At 42.2% G+C, this 17,825-nt stretch overlaps 1 protein-coding gene across 6 annotated transcripts in view; it reads right to left on the reverse strand.

Annotated features, from left to right (window-relative positions):
* Positions 1 to 16,152: 16,152 nt before the first annotated feature.
* STXBP4 (syntaxin binding protein 4) overlaps positions 16,153 to 17,825 on the reverse strand; it is a 152,427-nt gene continuing 150,754 nt past the window's right edge. For 2 of the 6 annotated variants that reach the window (XM_071219359.1, XM_071219358.1), the window contains exon 18: positions 16,155 to 16,566. In XM_071219359.1, the coding sequence (XP_071075460.1) occupies positions 16,371 to 16,566 (196 nt within the window). In that variant the 3' untranslated portion in view covers positions 16,155 to 16,370. Of the gene's footprint in view, positions 16,567 to 17,825 lie in introns of all 6 variants that reach the window. The other 4 variants (XM_071219355.1, XM_071219356.1, XM_071219357.1 and 1 more) reach the window with 3 other exon arrangements.

The following is a 17,825-nucleotide window of genomic DNA, read 5'->3' on the forward strand; positions in this document are numbered from 1 at the left end:
GAACTGCATGTTATTGTAAGCAAATCCAGTGATACAGGAATATAGAATGAAAGTCAAAGTCAGCCCCCACCCTGCTCGCTAATTCCACTGCAGGGGTGGTCAGCGTTCCCAGGCTGTAGGCACCGATATATATATATATATGAATATATATGTATATACCGGTGTGCATTGGAGAGCGTGTGTGGTGTAAATGCGGCAGGGTGCCGAACGGGGTATTTCCTAGTGTTTTGGATTTGCAGCTAAGGCACCAAAGCTGGAGATAACAGATGATAAGCCACCCTTAGTCTAAATAGATGCATGATACAAACTCACACAGGATTTACTAGAACAAAGCAAAATGAGACCAGCGACATCACCACGAACAGCTGATGTAATGCAGCTAGAAATTAACGTGCAATACGATTTTTTTTGGAAGGAATTTGCAGGAGTTGAGAGAGATGTCTTCGGCTTTTCTCCTCCTCTATTTCAGGCCCTGTTAGGGGGATCCCTACTTGAATGGCTCACGCCCGTGAGAAAGGAAAGAGAGGTCCTTCCCCGGGCTGAATGTCTGCTGGGAGGACTTTGATTGGTAAGGGTGCAGATGTCGAGTGGGGCCAGAGGGCTCTAAGGGGAATCTGAGGGGTGTCTGCGGGGGTGGGGATGTATGTGCACACAGGGATGGGTGACCGCCTTCCTCCAGGAAAAGCCTGAAGACGAGGGACCGTCTGGGATGGCAGCGCCCCGCAAGGGTCTGCCGTTTGGCAAGTTGTATGTGGTGGGGAAGACTGTGTGAGCTTTGTACATAGAGTATGGCTGACCTTGACTCCTGCTGAGTGGAGCCTGCCCCAAAGGGTGGTCTGTTAGTGTGCAGGGACCCCAGAAGTAATGCATCGCAGGGCAAACTACTTTGGGAAGTTGCAGGAGGACAAATGGGTCCCTTGTATCATTCTGAAGCTTCTGCTAAGGATTCCCAAAGGACTCACAAGTGTGCCTCCCTGAGAGAGCTAGATTTGGATGCCCGCCATGATGGAGGTCATTGACAGGACACCCAGATTTCACAGCAGTGGTCAGATTTGGTTCTTCTTTCTTTAAAACCTCCTTTTCCATGACTGGACCCTGTTGGTCAAAGGTGGAAGAAGAGGAAGAAAGAGTGAAGGAACTGACATTTTCCCATACCCTGCTGTTGATTCCATATTACACAGGCCTGTGCTGGGAAGGAGAGAGAAGTTTTAAGTCGGAGGTAAAACTGAAGTTCTGGCCTGGACTGGCTGTTTTTCCTCTCTGCAAGTGATCAGAAAAGGGACTGTGGGGCCTGCCTCTTAGAGTATCACATGACCGGGAAGGGGAACATGGGAACAATTCCACAGCTACTTTCTGTTGGTTACTGAGCGCAACTCATTTAAGAAGCCACTTACACGCAGACACATACAAATAATCTGTATGACATCACAGTTTAAAATTTTCATAACTAGCTTTCCTCACTAATCAATGTACAGTCTATGAAAGTAAGTATAGAACTGCCTTGTACATTTAAATAGATTATTGTAGGCTATTTAATGTATGCACAACCATTTAATTACCCTTTCCTTTACAGAGGGACATAGGATAGCTTCTGATTTTACACTGTTAGAAATAATGCTTCAGTATATTTCTTTTTACCCAAGTGCCAATATTTCTTTTTTGGCCAATATTTCTGTACAAGTGACTTGTATAAGTGACATGCATGTTTTGGAGTTTGATAAATATTGACAAGTTGCCCTCCATAGAATTTGCATCAATTTATCTTCCCACTAACAGTACACAGGAGCTCCTATCTCTTCACACCTTTGTCAAGAATGCATATAAATTTTTTTAAATTTGAAATATTAAAAAACCCTCTTACTGTTATTTTGTTTTCCAGGTTTTTTAATGCAGTAAGGTTGGGCTTCTTCAAATAGGTTTTTAAATTTTCCTTTTAATGTAAATGGTCTATTCACCTTGGCCACTTGTTCTATTGGACAGTTTGTCCTTTTATCTTTTTATTGATCTGTGCTAGAGCTCTTTCTCTGTCTCCCTGTTTCCATCCCTGTCTCCCTCTCTCTGTCTCTTTCTATTTCTGTCACTCTGTCTGTTTGTCTGTCTCTATATATACATTCATATGTATATACATATATAAATTAAATGAATATCTGTCTCTATATATAAATGTATCTTTCTCATCTATTATTTATCTTTTACTTTGTGCTTATTTGTTTTTTACTTTGTGTCTCACCAAAGAAGGCTTTCTCTACTCCAATATTACTATTGCTTGAATCTTTAGATCTTTAATTCATCTGACATTTATTTTATATGAGGTAAAATGCCTTTCTATATACAGTAAATAATAAACACATAGTATAATGAACATTTCTTTATTTTTTTGTTATATGGATCTGTTTTTCTATTCTTATCTCAGCATCATATGGTTTTATTGCTAAAACTGTATAGTATAAAGACAAATTTCTATCATTTAAAACATTTCCTAGGCTATTATCTAGCATCCACTTTTCCAAACAAAGTTTAAGATTTATCCAGTCAAATCCAAGCCTGCCATACAAATACTTCCGTAAGATTTTACTTCTGGCAGTGGTAGACTAACTTATTTTAAATAAATCCCCCTGTTAAAAACTACTAGAAAGACTGGACAACATTTTTTTAAGTCTCTTTGAAAGTATTGAAGAACTACTAAAATAGAAATAAATATATATGTAGATGTAGATATAGGTGTGTATATATATATACATACACATACATATATATTTATATTTGTGTTTGTGTATAGCCTTTTTGAAGGAATTGGATAGCTACCAATGCAGCAAGTACTTGAAAGGGAAGAACTCAGAGCAAATGAAGTCCTTGGAGTTGAGACCAACTGATGTCAGTTGGTGGCTGAGAGGCCAAAACTAATGAGAGATTTCTTTTGATTCATATGGAGGAGTCTCTGCCAAAAATTTAGTACAGGGCTTGCCAAGTAGGACTAGCCCAAGGCTTTCCATTGAAATTCTCGAAGAGCTACACTTTAGACGTGGAAGTAGCCAGAAATAAACTTAACTCCGGCCCTCACAAAGGCTGATGCCCAGCAAAACACAAGAAAAAATAAAATCTTTTCTGATGAACATAACATCTTTTATTGCCTTGAATTATCTCTGCAATTCTTCATACACAATATTTAGAATGCAATAAAAAATGAGTCAGGCAAGGAGATATAGATTAACAACAAATGTCAGATGAAAAAAAGAGGAAATAGAAATAGACCCACAGATGATCAAGATGGTGGAGTTATTGGGTATGAACTTTAAGTTAACTATGATTAATATGTTCAAGAAATCAGATGAATAAATGGAGCATATCAGCAGAAAACTAGAGCCTATACAAAGAAGCAAGTGAAAATGTGGAAATGAACAATGTGGTAACTGAAGTGAAGAGCTGAATGGTTTAACATGACATTAGCCGGAGCTGGAGAGAGAATTAGCGAACTGGAGAAAGGCCAGAGGAGAATATCCAGATAATGCGAAAACAGGAGGATAGAAGGACACGGTGAAAAGGTCCAGCATACACGTAGCTGCAGTGCTAGAAGTAAAGGAAAGAAAAAGTGGGGCTGAAGCATATTTGAGGACATTGAAGACATACTGACTGAGATTCCCCCCCCAAAATGACCAAGAAATCAAATCACGTTTTCAAGAAGTGCTATCTCATCATAATAAGTAACAAAGAAAATCACATCTGTATAGAACATAGTAAAACTGATCGTAAACCAAAGAAAACTATTAAAATCATGTGACCAACTGGAATTCCTTTCTCCTATTATGCCTAAAATATATCTGTCCATAATGTTCACTGGTTCTAGTTTTAACCACGAGAATTTCAGAGAACTTGGAATTTCAGAATTTTCCAGATAATTCTTCCTCTATTTCTTTGTGGAGGATAATTCTCAACAGCTTCTGGAGCTTGAGAAACAGTTTTGAAACTAAGATCCACCTAAGACGCACTACCATCCATCTTTTCGACAAACAATGAGCATTTACTATGTACCTGTTACTCTCCTAAGACGTGGATGCAATGATAAACATGACACACTCACTCTCTGTAAGGAGTGCATCATGTGGGGGGTGGGGAAGACAGTAGGCAGGAATTGCAATGCTGTGTGATAATTTTAATTACAGGTGTAAGTAAGCATAGATGCTATGAGAGTACAGAGCAGGAGCCTCTAATGCAACATGGAGAAAGAGGATACAGTTCCTTAAGGGACTGATAGCTGAGATACGAGTTAGCTATATACTTTTCTTTTTGAATGGAAAAGCAAAACAGGTGTTCTAGAGGTGGAGGACCATATGTGCAAATGCATAAAGAAGTGAAAGAGCATGCCATCTGGTCTTTCTGCCTTATTCTCAACTCTAGCAGATGAGCTCCTTCCTGCAGCCAGGAAGTACAACTTCCAGCAGCTCCAGAATTGCATTGTTCCAGCTTAGCAAACTCCGTGGAAAAACAAGTATTTTTCCTCTGTTCCATTTACCTTGCTTGGCTCTTATGCCCACCCCTTGGGCCATTGAGTTTAGTGAAGGAATGCAGTTCCAGGACTGGACATCCTTGAAGCATGTGCCCAGCCTTTGGAGGAGGAGAGGATGTGATTAGAGAAGAATCAGTACTTCCCATCTCCAATGGGATCTCACGGAGTAAGGGAGCAGTAGGGCCCAAGGGATAAGATGTTGGTCAGATATAAGCACTGCCTATTCCATTCTCTCAGCCTAAACGGTGGGTGATAGCTGCGACCCCAGCCTTGAGAGGTTTTCTGTGTTGCTACAAAAAGCACATGGGATTTGGAGTTCGAACTCCTGGCCGGTTTCACCATTCACTACTTTTGTTACCTTGAGCAAGTCATTCTTTAAAACTTCAGCTTCTATGTTGATTAGAAAAATGAGCAATGCTAGACTTGCTAGGTTCTTGAAAACTGTAAATGCCATCACTCATATATAAGCACCTACCACAAGCCCCTAAGTACGTACATTCAATGCCTATTTAGATTTCCTTGCATTCTCAGACATCTAAGATTAGGCCTGCGGGTGAGAATTGTACGTGTAAATATGTTTGAATCAGGTAGTCCTGAGATTGAAGGACCACAGGAGCAGACTGTGGAAAAGGCTGAGTTGGTGAGAGAGGAGCAAAAATCTGAGTCATGGTGAAGAGGAATTGAGGCACGGGCGTAATTTGAATTGGCTTTTGAGTTGACTCTGTCACCGTTTGTATGTGGGTATCCATGCCTATGTGCCTTGATTATACTGATCAAGTTAAAGGTAAATTATTGACACTATTACAAATGATACCGAAGAACGAAGGACAAGATTAAAAGAAACGTCTTGATTTGACAATGTAAATGTAATTCCACCCTTTGTGTGAATTGTTTACCATTTACGCTAGCTGCTCAGCAGCACGATGCAACCTCTAAACATTACGAACTGTGCTTCAGATAAAATTTTCTGCAAATTGCATTTGATGACAACAGCCAGCTTTATTCACACATGCTCAGCCTTATAGCTTGTCTCTTCGCTCAAAGTTTTGAAGGAGCAAGGAGAACTGCCGAGGAAACAGATACAGAGAGAGCAGGTCTCCTACTGAGGCTTATCTTGGTCTTCCCTGTCTTTCCTATGAACGGTTCCTTCCCTATGACCTTAGCAGCTACATCTTGATTGGACTTTTTCCCTGGAATATATTCAAACTTCCTAGGCATGCTGAGAAAGGAATTGGAAGTTGATGGGAATGAGAAATGCCGTAATTACAGAGCATCTTAATATTGAAAAAGTAATTGAGTCTTTAAATTTATTTTCATTAATAACACAAGACACTGGCATCCTGGAACGTAGCTCTCTTCCTCCTCTCCGCCCTTCTCCTCCTCCCCCCTCCTCTCCTCACCCCCTCCCTCTGTTACACTTTTATCTTCCTTTCCCTTTCTTAATTTTGATCTTTATTGTTTGAACAAAACATAATAAATAATTTAAAAATAACATGTACTTAAGTAAAAATATTACAATCACTATGTAAAAATTAAAAAAAAAAACTTGGCTGACTTTAGATTTTGCTCTTGTAATTACCGCTTCAAATGCCAGTGTGACTGTGGAGGGGAAGCTGACTTCTGCCGCCGCTGCCTACATGCTGCCATGGAAACACCTGGGCTGCAACATTCACAGGGAAGCTTGTCACAAAAATTAACTTTGGCATGGGGAAATGACAGGGGGTGAAACAGTATGGACTATGGGGGTACTTCCGTTAAGCGAAGTGTGTGTACACCTGTCTCCAGAGAGAAAAAAATATGGATGGCTCTCCTCCTTGTGAGCATTCTTAATTGGCTAGCAGTGGACTTCCCATCGGGTTAGAGAGAGTGGTCTCTGTTACTTTGCTTCTCCCAGTGCCTTGGGTTTTTATTTTTTATGGTTTTGTTTTTGTTTTTAACATATGCATTGTATTTGGTAATTGTTGAAAATATATACTGAAACCACTCCCAGAAAATGGATTTTCTCCAGCATGTTAATTTAGCTGTACATTCAATCAAATTTTAAATCAAACTATATTTCTCCTTCAGGGTAAATTCCTCCAAAAATCATCTCCAGATTTTGGCAGGAGTAACTTGACTGCAAGACAGAGAGAATGATGAGGCTGGGAGGAGGCAGGGGGAGGGAAGAGCAGTAAATCAGGTGCCTGTCCACCTGGGTTTGAATCCTAGTTTTGTCCTTCATAAACTTGTGGACATGGGCAACTAAGAAAGTACAGAAACCCTGTACTTTCCCCCCCTGTAGTACAGGGAAGATAAACATAAAAGTACAAGAAAGTGCTTTGTGAGTTCAATGTGTTACACAAATGGAGGCTGTTGTTAAGGAATTTAAGTCTGTTTAAAAATTTTCACTTCCTCTTTACACAGAAAGGCCCTTATTTAGAAAGACTTTATAAAATAATTTCATTACTAGTGACATAAAAAAAAAAAGAAAGATGTCTGTCCCATTGTAAAGCATGGTTAGGTCACGTTGTGAATTAAAATATTAATTCAGATTCATTCATTCATTCATTCTTACAGATATCTGAAATTTACTGAGATGCTAGTAACTAAAAGGCACTGTGTTAGGCAGTGGAAAGAGATACCAACATAAGCTCTGCTGTGTCTGGAGTTTTCCTCTCACTGGGAAATAAAAACAAAGAAAATCTACACAAATGAAAAGTAAATTACAGACTGTGGTTAAGTGGCACAAAGAAACAAAGAGGGGAATTGGAAATGCTTCACAATTGGAGGAAGATGGAGCTAGATAGATATGATCGAAGAAAGATGATCAGAGGAGGTAAAACCCTAAAAGATGGGGGTAAGGGAAGTGTTCAGGAGCAGCAGCATGTGCAAAGGCCCTGGGGTAGAGGAGAGGTTGGCTTACGCTGAGCAAGAGAACTAAAATTAGGCCAGTGTGTCTGCGGCATAATGGGTCAAGGGAAGAGGGGCACAAGTTGAAAGTGGGGGAACAGCTAAAGGCTAAATCATGCTAGGCCTTGGTAATTTTATTTCATGTAAAATTGAAAAGCACCGAAAAACCTTTAAACAATGGGGGAAATAGCTTCTTAGGCCATTCTACTGAGAGCTTTTAAGAACTGGAATTCCAGAGTAGCTATTCTGAGTACCTTAGCATACTTGAACATATAAATACAAAATAAATCCTGGCTACCACCACTAAGGGAAATCTGAAGATTAGGGTGAGTTCGTTTTCCTGTCATCGTAGAAGTCTGAACTGAAAACAAAAGATGGTTTTACTAGTGGAAGGTCACACCATCTTCCATTTCTAGTGAGTAGGAAACGTACGACGCTGATGGTCTTTTGGAATTGAGGAATAGGGAAGAGCAGATCAAGGCTTTTCATCAGGAAAGTATGCATATAATGAAGTGAAATTCTTTGAACTTCAGTGCATCTAGGAAGAAAATACACTGTTAGAAGATTTTGTTAGCTTTCTTAGCACACCTCAGACATTCAAGAATTCAGAGCAGTGTTTTCAGCAAGCACTTGAATAAAACTTTCTGTTCTGGTGTGCTTTCTGTTTTAAAATGTTTGTTCTGGGCAGAATCCTGTCACTGAGCAAGAGATGCTAATGGGACATTTGATTCATCTGGACAGCTGTGAATGGAAGTTTTGCTAACCAGCAGCAGATGCAGACCTCAAACAGCATGGCAAGCGGCCATTGGCAGGGATGCGATGTTAGCTGCATGTGCCCACGCTCCAATCCTTGAAAAGTTTTATTACATATTTCTATAAATTAATCTTAGTGATTGTCAATGGCCAACCCAATCCACTGGCATGGGAGGAGAGAATCTGTCACAGCATTTATAATTCTCCAAAGAGTGAATCAATGGAATTAGATGGGAAATACTTGCTTTCCAGTTGAAAACGCAGAACAGATGCTGGCATCATTAACAGAACTTTGCCTACTTGCAGTTCATGTCCTGGATGGAGTTGTACGCCGCTTGGTCTCCCAGCAATGCTCTTTAGTTTATTTGGGAATAAATGCCTTTTGAAATGAACTTCCCCGAAGCAGGAATTCAGTACATTCAGAAGATGATACTGATCTTTCTTATTTCCTTTTAAGTTTGATAAACCGGGGAACCGATTTTTTACCAGATGCTGGTTCATTTAAAGTGTAGTTATATTTAACTAGGATTGAAACTTGAAAATCACTCATGGAATTTATAACGAACAAACAAATTCATGGGTTTTATCTCCAGAGATTTTTATTTAAAAACTCCTCTTCGGTGATTTTGATGTATACCCCTAGTGGAGAACCCCTCGTCAAAGCAAGACTGTAAAGCAATAGTTTAAGCGGCCCGTCCCTAGCATGTGAACAGCCACAGGACGCTCATGCATGATGCAGTTCCGCACTAAAGAAAGGCTGCGAGGAAGTCGGAGGGTTTGGCATTTCCACATCCACTGGCCTGGGAGCCTCCCAACAATGACCCTCCCTGTCGCAGTGAGAAATCAGGTCAGATTTTCCACTGTAGGTTCCCCGGTGGAAGGGACGGGCTTGGTTCCCATTGTGTGAACGAGTGCCCCATTCTCCCTCCCATTCTGTGTAAAGTAGAAAATTTTCCATTGGTCGCATTCATTGTGAGAGGAACCACGTTTTCCTCTGCATACTTAAGTCTCTGGAGTGTTTTCTTCTATGCAGAGCTTCTGAAGATGTCCAGGGCAGCTCTCTGTCTTGCATGCACGTTAGAATGTAAGACATTCCCCAGGGTGTTGGGGTTTTATTAATTAATTTATTTAATTTTTTAAAATCATGCCTGCCCACCCTACCATCCAGTATGTTCTGATTCAAATGGTTGCACGTGAGGTGTCTCACTGATTTAGTGTGGTAAGTGTTCCAGGTGATTTTAATGGGCAACTAGATTTAAGAACCACTGGTCTACAGCATCCCAGTTTACCATTCACAGGTCTAAGGATCTGGGTTATTATATGAAGAATAATCAATAAAGGCAATTGTTGGCTGGATGTATTATAAGCATACTGGAATATGCATATTCTCCATCATAACCTTGTTATGACTTAGCTATTGTCATCTGCAGATCCAAGGGATTTGTCCAATCACTGTGGGTTTAGACCTCAAACCTCAAACAGGGCTATTCTAGCACCTGACAGAGCTGTTCTTAGAACATGCATCCTTTATTGACTGATTGATTGATTGATTCATTTATTCATCAACCAGTTATCGAGTATCTCCTATTTGCCAGGAATGGAGACAGGTGCTAGTGATGTGTGTGTGTGTGTCTTATGTATACAGATTAAGATACATGTATCTTAAAGGATCTCAGTTTAGTTGGAAGGAACAGATGTGCAAACAAATACTCGCAATATAATGCCATAAAAATTCTATGTAGAAGCAATGAACCCAAGAGAAGATCACAGAAGAATGCCTGGTCAATTCTCTGTGGTGAACAAGGGAACACATAAAAGTAAAATAGACAAGATGATTGGGTAAATGGAAGCTCAACAAGTACATATGTTATAGGGTTGGATAGAAAACTCTAGGCAAAAGGGAAGATGTTGGGCAAGGCCATGAGAATTCTAAATAGCAGTGTGTGTATTATAAGCTGAATATAATTTGGTGAGGGTAGCTGTTGTATGGGGCATGCAGTGGGGAGTGGTGCATGGTAGGCACAGAGGGCCTTGTCAGCCAGCCTTAGGAGTTTGCATTTTGAGCTACTGCCAATGGAGCACTGTGGAAGGGGAGAACGAAGCAGACAAATCCAGGGCCGTCTTACAAAGTGCAGGTCACCGTGACTGACCTTCCACCCAGAGACAGTCACACTATCCCTGAGCCAACCCACACAGAGGGGATTCAGGCAAGAGGTAAGGTACTTAAGAATATACAAACCATCCATTCATCCATTTAGTCCCTGAGCAAACATTTATCGGACACCTACCTGCCCGGCACTAAGGGTACAGCAGGATTTCTCAATGTTGGCACGGTTGCCATAGGGACTACGCTGCGGGGAGCTGTCCTGTGCACTGTAGGATACTTAACAGTACCCTTGGCCTCTACCCCCTAGATGCCAAGAGCACCCCCCCTCCTCCGCTCTCATGCCATGTTGTGACAACCAAAAATCACCACGGGATAGAGGCATGAATAAGGCATATCTCCTGCCCTTAAGGAGCTTACAGTTGAATCCAGCAAAGAGATGCACATATAAAAAGCATAGTTCAGGGTAAAATTACATAAAAGATATAGACTACTATGAGGGCTTATAAGGGATTGGCAAAAGGAGGTTTACAGTTGTGACTACACGAAACACAGTTTCTTGTATTATTACTTTTTAATTATTGTATTATTTTTCATATAACTGTAAACCTACTTTTGCCAACCCCCTTGATGGAAGGGAAATAATGTTCCCATTAGGGTAAGCAGGGAGTCTTTATGCAGATGAGAGTCCTCTTTAGACAATGGCCAGAGGGGGACATGCTGTCCTCACCCCCTCGGTCACAAATGGGGAACCAATGCTAGATGGCAGAACCAAACAAGTGTACGAACTAATCTCTACCAGCAGTAAATATGAGCGCAATTATCCCCATCATCAATTTCCCAACAAGGATGAAGGCATCCTGGAGGGATATGACTATGTCTTACATTTTTTCCCATAACTTCGTAGCACTGAACGTATTTTCTTTCCATTATTACTTCCAACAGCACACTTGCTTTACACTAAATATCTTATTCCTTGATGCCTGGTCTAAGTGATCTTGTGTCCCATTTCTAGGCAGGCTGTACTGAATTATAGCGCCTCCTGAGCCCACTGGAGCAGGTATCACGTATCAATGGATTGATTATGACGATGAGCTGTCGTTGCCTATTACATCGAAAGGCAGCATGGGAAGGTGGCCTGAGCTCGGAAGGCAGAACACCATGGATAGCACAAAATGTGAACCACCACTTCCTGTAATTCAAGGACATCATCTGATAATCAAGCATGAAAGAGAGGATAACAGTCAGAGAGTCAGAAGTTGAGATAGACCCAGAAAAAAGACTGGAAGAGACCAAGACGAGAGAGAGGACCAAGACAGGTAACTACAGTAAGTCCTCCAATCGCCCCAGGCACACACATGGGGGATAGGTATTACTTAGGGAAAAGTTGCCAAGGGACTACTGTTTTGTATTTTGAAAAAGTGAAAAGGATCATCCACTGTCGTAACTCACTGAAATAACTTCTTCTGGGAAATACAGATTATGTATTGTAGATATATTACATATATAAACACACATAGGTACCCCTGGACCACTGCAAGCCCCCTTCCGTTGTGAAGTGCCCTTTCTCCAGCAGCCTGGGCATCACAGAGCCAGCCTGAAATGCAGAATCTTGGCTCCCCCTCCATACTTACGAGCTTGATTCGGCGGTTCACATGCACATTATAGTTTGAGAGGCACTGCCCTTGGGTATTCAAAGACCATTAGAGGGAATATCGTAAGACTAGGATTCCAATGTTCCCTTTACCACCCTCAGCCGTGTGACTCTATCAATGGTTTATTCCCCCAGAGGGTCAGCATCCCCGCTGATAGAGTGGTGTGATACGTCTACACTCATTGTTTTTAGGACTTGGTGGGCGGGATCAATGACATTTGAATATGAAAGTACTTTGAAAACCAGAAAGGGCCCTGGAAATGGGAGATCTTCAGTCCCTTACACAGGAGGCCAGAGAGGAGACAGATCTTTCCTCTGGCCACCGCTTGTGAGTTTTTTACTGCTGTGTTCTTTCTTTCTTGCTCTGAGTAAACTTCATCGTGTGTGAACAAGTCAGCAGAGGATGCATTTATTTTTGAACACGTTAATTTGTTTTTTATCGGCTCTGTTTATTTTCCGAGGGCATCACTGTATTACATTAATGCTTCAAGTTGTTAACAATATCAGCTGGCACTGCAGGATCACTTAGAGTCACAGCGTAAAAGCTCAGGGGCATAGCACGGAAACCACCAGCCAAACCCCAAAGCTGGATCTCTCCAACCCAGAGATGTGCACTTTGTCTCCTTTTGGAGGGAGCAGATCCACTGTTCCCTCCTCTATTTCCAAAGCTTTTAATTTATGATACAACGTGGCATTTGTGCACTTCATTTTGTTCTTCTCCAATAGATTTTGAAGTCTTAGGGGGCTGAGACTCTTCATAGTTCCTCTTTTATCTCTGTCTTCTCAGTGATCAGCACATAGTAGGAATGCAAGAGTATCTGTGTAATGGAGGAAAATATAAAATCTACCATTTCATCCTTATCCATTTATTTTCAGCATCAATGGAACTTTCAGGTAAGTAATCTGATAGTACACACTGGACCCTGTGTTCCCCTGCTCTCCCGTAGCACCCACCCTTCAAAATGCCCCTCATACAAGGAGCATTTATATATATAATATATATATATACATCTTCACCCACAGTTCCTGCTTCATAGCCCCTAAAACCCTTGGAATTTCCTAACTAATGAGAGCCATAAAGGTGTCTGTTATGTTAATGAGATGACTTTTGGAAAGTCCCTAATGTTGGGGGGCTGGTTGCCAGTGGAGCCAACCATGTAATTAGAGGGTCATAACTTTCAGTCCCAACTTCCTGGGAGGGGAGAGGGACTGGAAGTTGAATCAGTCACCAGCGGCCAAGGAGTTTGTCAATCATGCCTGGGTAATGAGGCCGCCATAAACCCCCAAAAGGGCAGAGTTTGGAGAGCATCTCGGTTGGTGAGCACGTGGAGATGTGGGCAGAGTGGCGTGCGGTGAGAAGACAAGGAGGCCCTGCACAGCCCTTCCCACATACCTTGCCCAATGCCTCTTTTCCCTTGGCTGTCCACAGTTATGTCCTGTTACAATAAACTGGTGATGTACTAAGCAAAATGATTCCCTGAGTTCTGAGAGACACTCTAGCAAATTAATCAAACCTGAGAAGAGGGTCACGGGAGCCTGTCGTTTACAGCCAGTTAGTGAGAAGTACAAGGGACAACCAGGACTCGACTCAGGACTGGTGTCTGAAGTCCAAGGAAGGGGTCATTGGGACCTCTGGTCTACAGCTGGTCAGTCAGAAGCACAGCTAACAAGCCGGGCTTGTGGCTGGTGTGTGAAGTGGGGTGGGGGTGGGGCTGGAAACAGTCTTGTAGGACTGAGCCTTCAGTCCACAGAATCTGCTGCTGTCTCTGGGTGTCAGAATTGAGCTGAATTGTAGGACACTCAGCTGGTGTCCAAAGAATTACTTGGCGCTTTGTGGGAACATCCCCCACACACACACTCACTCACTTGGCAGTTGAGTCTGGAACCCTAATTTACCTGTCTTTGCTGTTTCTTTCCACAACCAATTTATTTCAACAGTAAACCTTCCCCACTTGGAAGTCTGGCCAATTTCCTCCCAGTTTAGGAAGTTTCCTATCAGTTCTTTTCCCCTCGTGGCCTATTGCCTGGAGCAAAGGAAAGAAACCCTTATTATTGCCTACTTTCAAACACATGTGATAACTTACTACCTCCAAGACAAAAACGATGCCCATTCTCCCCTCTCCCCCTCCCTACCGAATAAGAAGCATAATAGGCAGGCACAGAATAGACAGGGGGAGGCTAGGAATAGTGGAAGAAATGGGGAAGCCAAAGAACTTATATGTACGACCCATGGACATGAACTGAGGGGGGCACTGCTGGAGGGAATGGGGGCACCGGGAGGAGGGGGGCACAGGGGAAAAAATGGGACAACTGTAATAGCATAATCAATAAAATATACTTAATAAAAAATGATGCCCTGAAGGCTAAGTGGCATGACTAAAGTCACAGAACTATTAAGAGGAAGAATGTCAGCCCAGGACAAACTGAATTCACGGTCACTCTATCCACAGATTAACATTGCCCGTCCAGTGAATGAAAGTCGTATATTTTCTCCCTGCATCTGTTCTTCGAGGGAGAAACTCTGTCTAAATAGGGGCCACAGTGTTTGAAATGAGTGCTAGTCTAAATTTCATTCATTGCATACATTCATTTTCAGCAAAAACCACTTCATAGCCCAACCTTCACTCTTCCCCACTAAGGTGACTCCTTCCAACTGGGGCGTGTAACTTAACCGTGGCCTCATTCCACCTTCCTCAGATCTAGGGCAGTGATGGTCAGCCTGTTTCCCATAGATGCCTTCTGGCTGATCCATTCACCCGGTGTTAGGAACTAGGGTAAGGCTCATAGTAAGCTCTATAGCAAATGGATTTTCAAGAAACACATCTTCCTCTCTCTCAGATAAACTACCTCTCATTGGCTTCTACTCACCCAGGACCTACTCAATTCACGAACTTCATAAAGTCTAAAGAGGAAAATGGTCATTAGCATACTTATTGTCTGGCTGTACATTCACTGATATGCATTATTTAAAATATGTTTTCTCATTACTTCCATTTTATTTACTCCCTTAAGTTTTTAATTGAATTTTTGAAGCGTCCCTTCAACATTCATTCACCAAATACATGTATATCCGATGCTCACTTTGCATCGGGTGCTTCACTAGGCACAGGGAATGCCAAGGGGAGAAATCACAGGCCTTGGCCTCAAGTCTAATTCATTCCTACAAAACGTGCCCATGTCTGCCTGATGGAGTCAAGGAAGACTCTCCAGAGAAGGGGCTGTGATGGAGACTGGATAGAGAAGAACGAGCAAGTCCGGAAGCAGTCAGGAAAAGTAAGAACAAATATAAAAACAACCAATTCTATAGTCCAATAAGTTCTGCCCACATGCTATTATTTAGTGCCTTTAAGAAAAAAAAAAAAAGGAAAAATTTAAAGGACAGAAAAGGTGTGTCTGAAAACATTCAAGGTCATAGTTTTGCTCTGAGCAGATTCTGATAGGTTTTTTCTGTCCTGATGAAGTCATTTTGTGGGAAAGAACTCTGCACTTCAATTGCCAACAAACAGCCATCAGGCTGTGCAAAGAGAGAAGCCTTTCGTGGGGCCCTCTAAAGTCAGGAGTGGTCGCAGTGCTTTTGACTGAGACAAATGGGGCAGTCTGGCCACTGAGAATGGAGTGGCCACCGTGCTGAAGGGCCCTTCTGCTAATGGCAGTGTCCTCTCCAACCAAGCCACATGGAGCACTAGAAAGGTGTGTGTGTGTTTCTAGACCCCATGCATTTTTTTTCTCTTGGGACTTGGGTCAAAGTTACACTGGGCGCTCTGGTCAAACCAGACAGATAGCTTATTTTAAATGCGGCCTCGCCGTATGATTTATTCATCGCCTCATCTAACACAGAGAGTATCTAGTCTAACCTCCTCTTTTTAGAAGAGGAGAATGTGACCTAGAGGAGTCAAGAAATTTACCCAAACTCACACAGCTGATTAGTGCCCAGACTCTATTAAACCAGTGACCTTATAATGAGTGCCGACCTGCCTCATTCAACATTCACCAGTTTTTTCATTAATGATTATTTACTGAATGCTGATGGGATGCTAAACACCTTGTCTGGCTATGGATTATTTTCAGTGAGAGACAGTGTCCAGTTGTGACCTTAACTCCCACGGCTGACGGGTCTTGGGCCAGTGGCATGACTTCTCTCAGCCTCAGTTTTCCCATCTGCAAAGTGGAGGGGATGCTAGTCCCGGTCACAGGGGCATCGTGGAGATGAAATGAGATAAGGCCTGCTTAATACTGGGTTCACTATGATGACCGAGTCCTTGTGGGCTCTCTCGCCAGAGCAAAGATGTCTGCATGTCCTAAACATGGTTATGAAAGGTGTATACCCTCTGAGGGCTTCCATTCTAAGTCCCCTTTATCCCTGACTGACAATTCCTCCCTCACGGCCACCCCCTTCTCCTGATACTCCGTCCTCCTCCTCCGGGCTCTTGGCAGCTTCCTGTGGAGGGAAACTGGATGTGTTCTCCTTACAGCTGCATAACCTTGGGAGGGAGCTTTGTCCATGGTAGGCCCTCATTTCCTGAATCCATGCAGACAGGAACAGGGGCCAGCTCCCGGAGAGCATACCATCCGTCTCTGAGCCCAGCCAGGTTTGGGTTGGCTTGCGAGATCTGGGACTTGTCATAGCATGTCTGGCATTCCACAAATGGGTTCCATACAGCCCTGGAGTCAAAAGGAAGAAAGAAAAAAAGCAGCACAGCACATCAGCCCTTTGCCAAGAACCAAGGGAGGAGCTCAGTTCGGCACATACTTGGCTGTGCACATTCCTAACAACATAAAAGAATTTTCTTGGTTCCTTCTGCAGCTTGATCACCTCTAATGTAATAAGTCATCTTCTGGGCAAGGGCTTTGCACATGCATGAACATGCTGCTTCTCTGGTTTCCTTCTGCAAATCAGACCCTATGAGAACGGGTGCAACCTACCCGCGTGCACAGCCGGTTGGAAGGAAAACAGGCCATTCAGTGTGAGTGAATGATGGCACTCCATGTCCCGAAGGGAGGCAGCAGCTTCAGCAGAGGTCTGGAACAGACGTGCAAAGTGCTCTGCCTGCGTAAGGCGGCTCCAGCCATCGGTGAATTCCTTAGCTTCACAGTCTTTGAGACTGGTTTGAAAGGCTACCTTTCGTGGTTTCTTTGTCATGTGAGGAATGAACTCTTTTCAGTTTGGATCTCTTACAGAAATTCTGAAGGATCTTATCTTGCTTTTTTTTTTTTTTGTCATCCATTGAATGAGGATGTAGCTTTGAAGAGAAGGAAGAGAATGAATACAGAGAAAGACTGATCTGTAGCAAGGACTTACATGAGAGAACAGTAATTCCCTCTATCCATGGTTTCACTTGCCATGGTCTCGGTTACCTGTGGCCAACCATGGTCCAAAAATGTTAAACAAAAAATTCCAGAAATAAATAACAAACAATTCATAAGTTTTAAATTGTATGCTGTTCTGTGTTGCGTGATAGAATCTCAGTTGGAAGATCCCCCTCCCCTCATCAAGTACTCTGTAGAAATCATTCTATTATCTCCTGTCTTTCATTATTTCTGTTGAGACAGTTATCAGTCCCTTTTTTCTGTTTTAAATGTTTTCCTTTTGGTTTTGGTTATGAGTTTTACTATGATATGTTTAAATGTGAATTTCTTTGTATTTATTCTGCCTGAGGTAAGAATTCTTGAATTTATGACAATGTATTTCATTAGTTTTGGAAAGAATTCAGCCAATGTATCTTCAAATATTTCTTCTTCCCCATTCTTTCTATTTCTCATTCTGAGACCCTAATAACACATACCTTAGCCATTTTCAGTGGCTTTCATATGCCATTAAGTCTCGTCAGTTTTTAGGTCTCCAGTAACTTGAAGAAGATGAAAATAAAATGTCCAGATTTTCTAGCTGTTCTCAGTACGATTGTTGGGTGAACTACTTAGTT

This window comes from Desmodus rotundus, chromosome 9 (genome assembly GCF_022682495.2).
Source record: "Desmodus rotundus isolate HL8 chromosome 9, HLdesRot8A.1, whole genome shotgun sequence".
Lineage (NCBI taxonomy): Eukaryota > Metazoa > Chordata > Mammalia > Chiroptera > Phyllostomidae > Desmodus > Desmodus rotundus.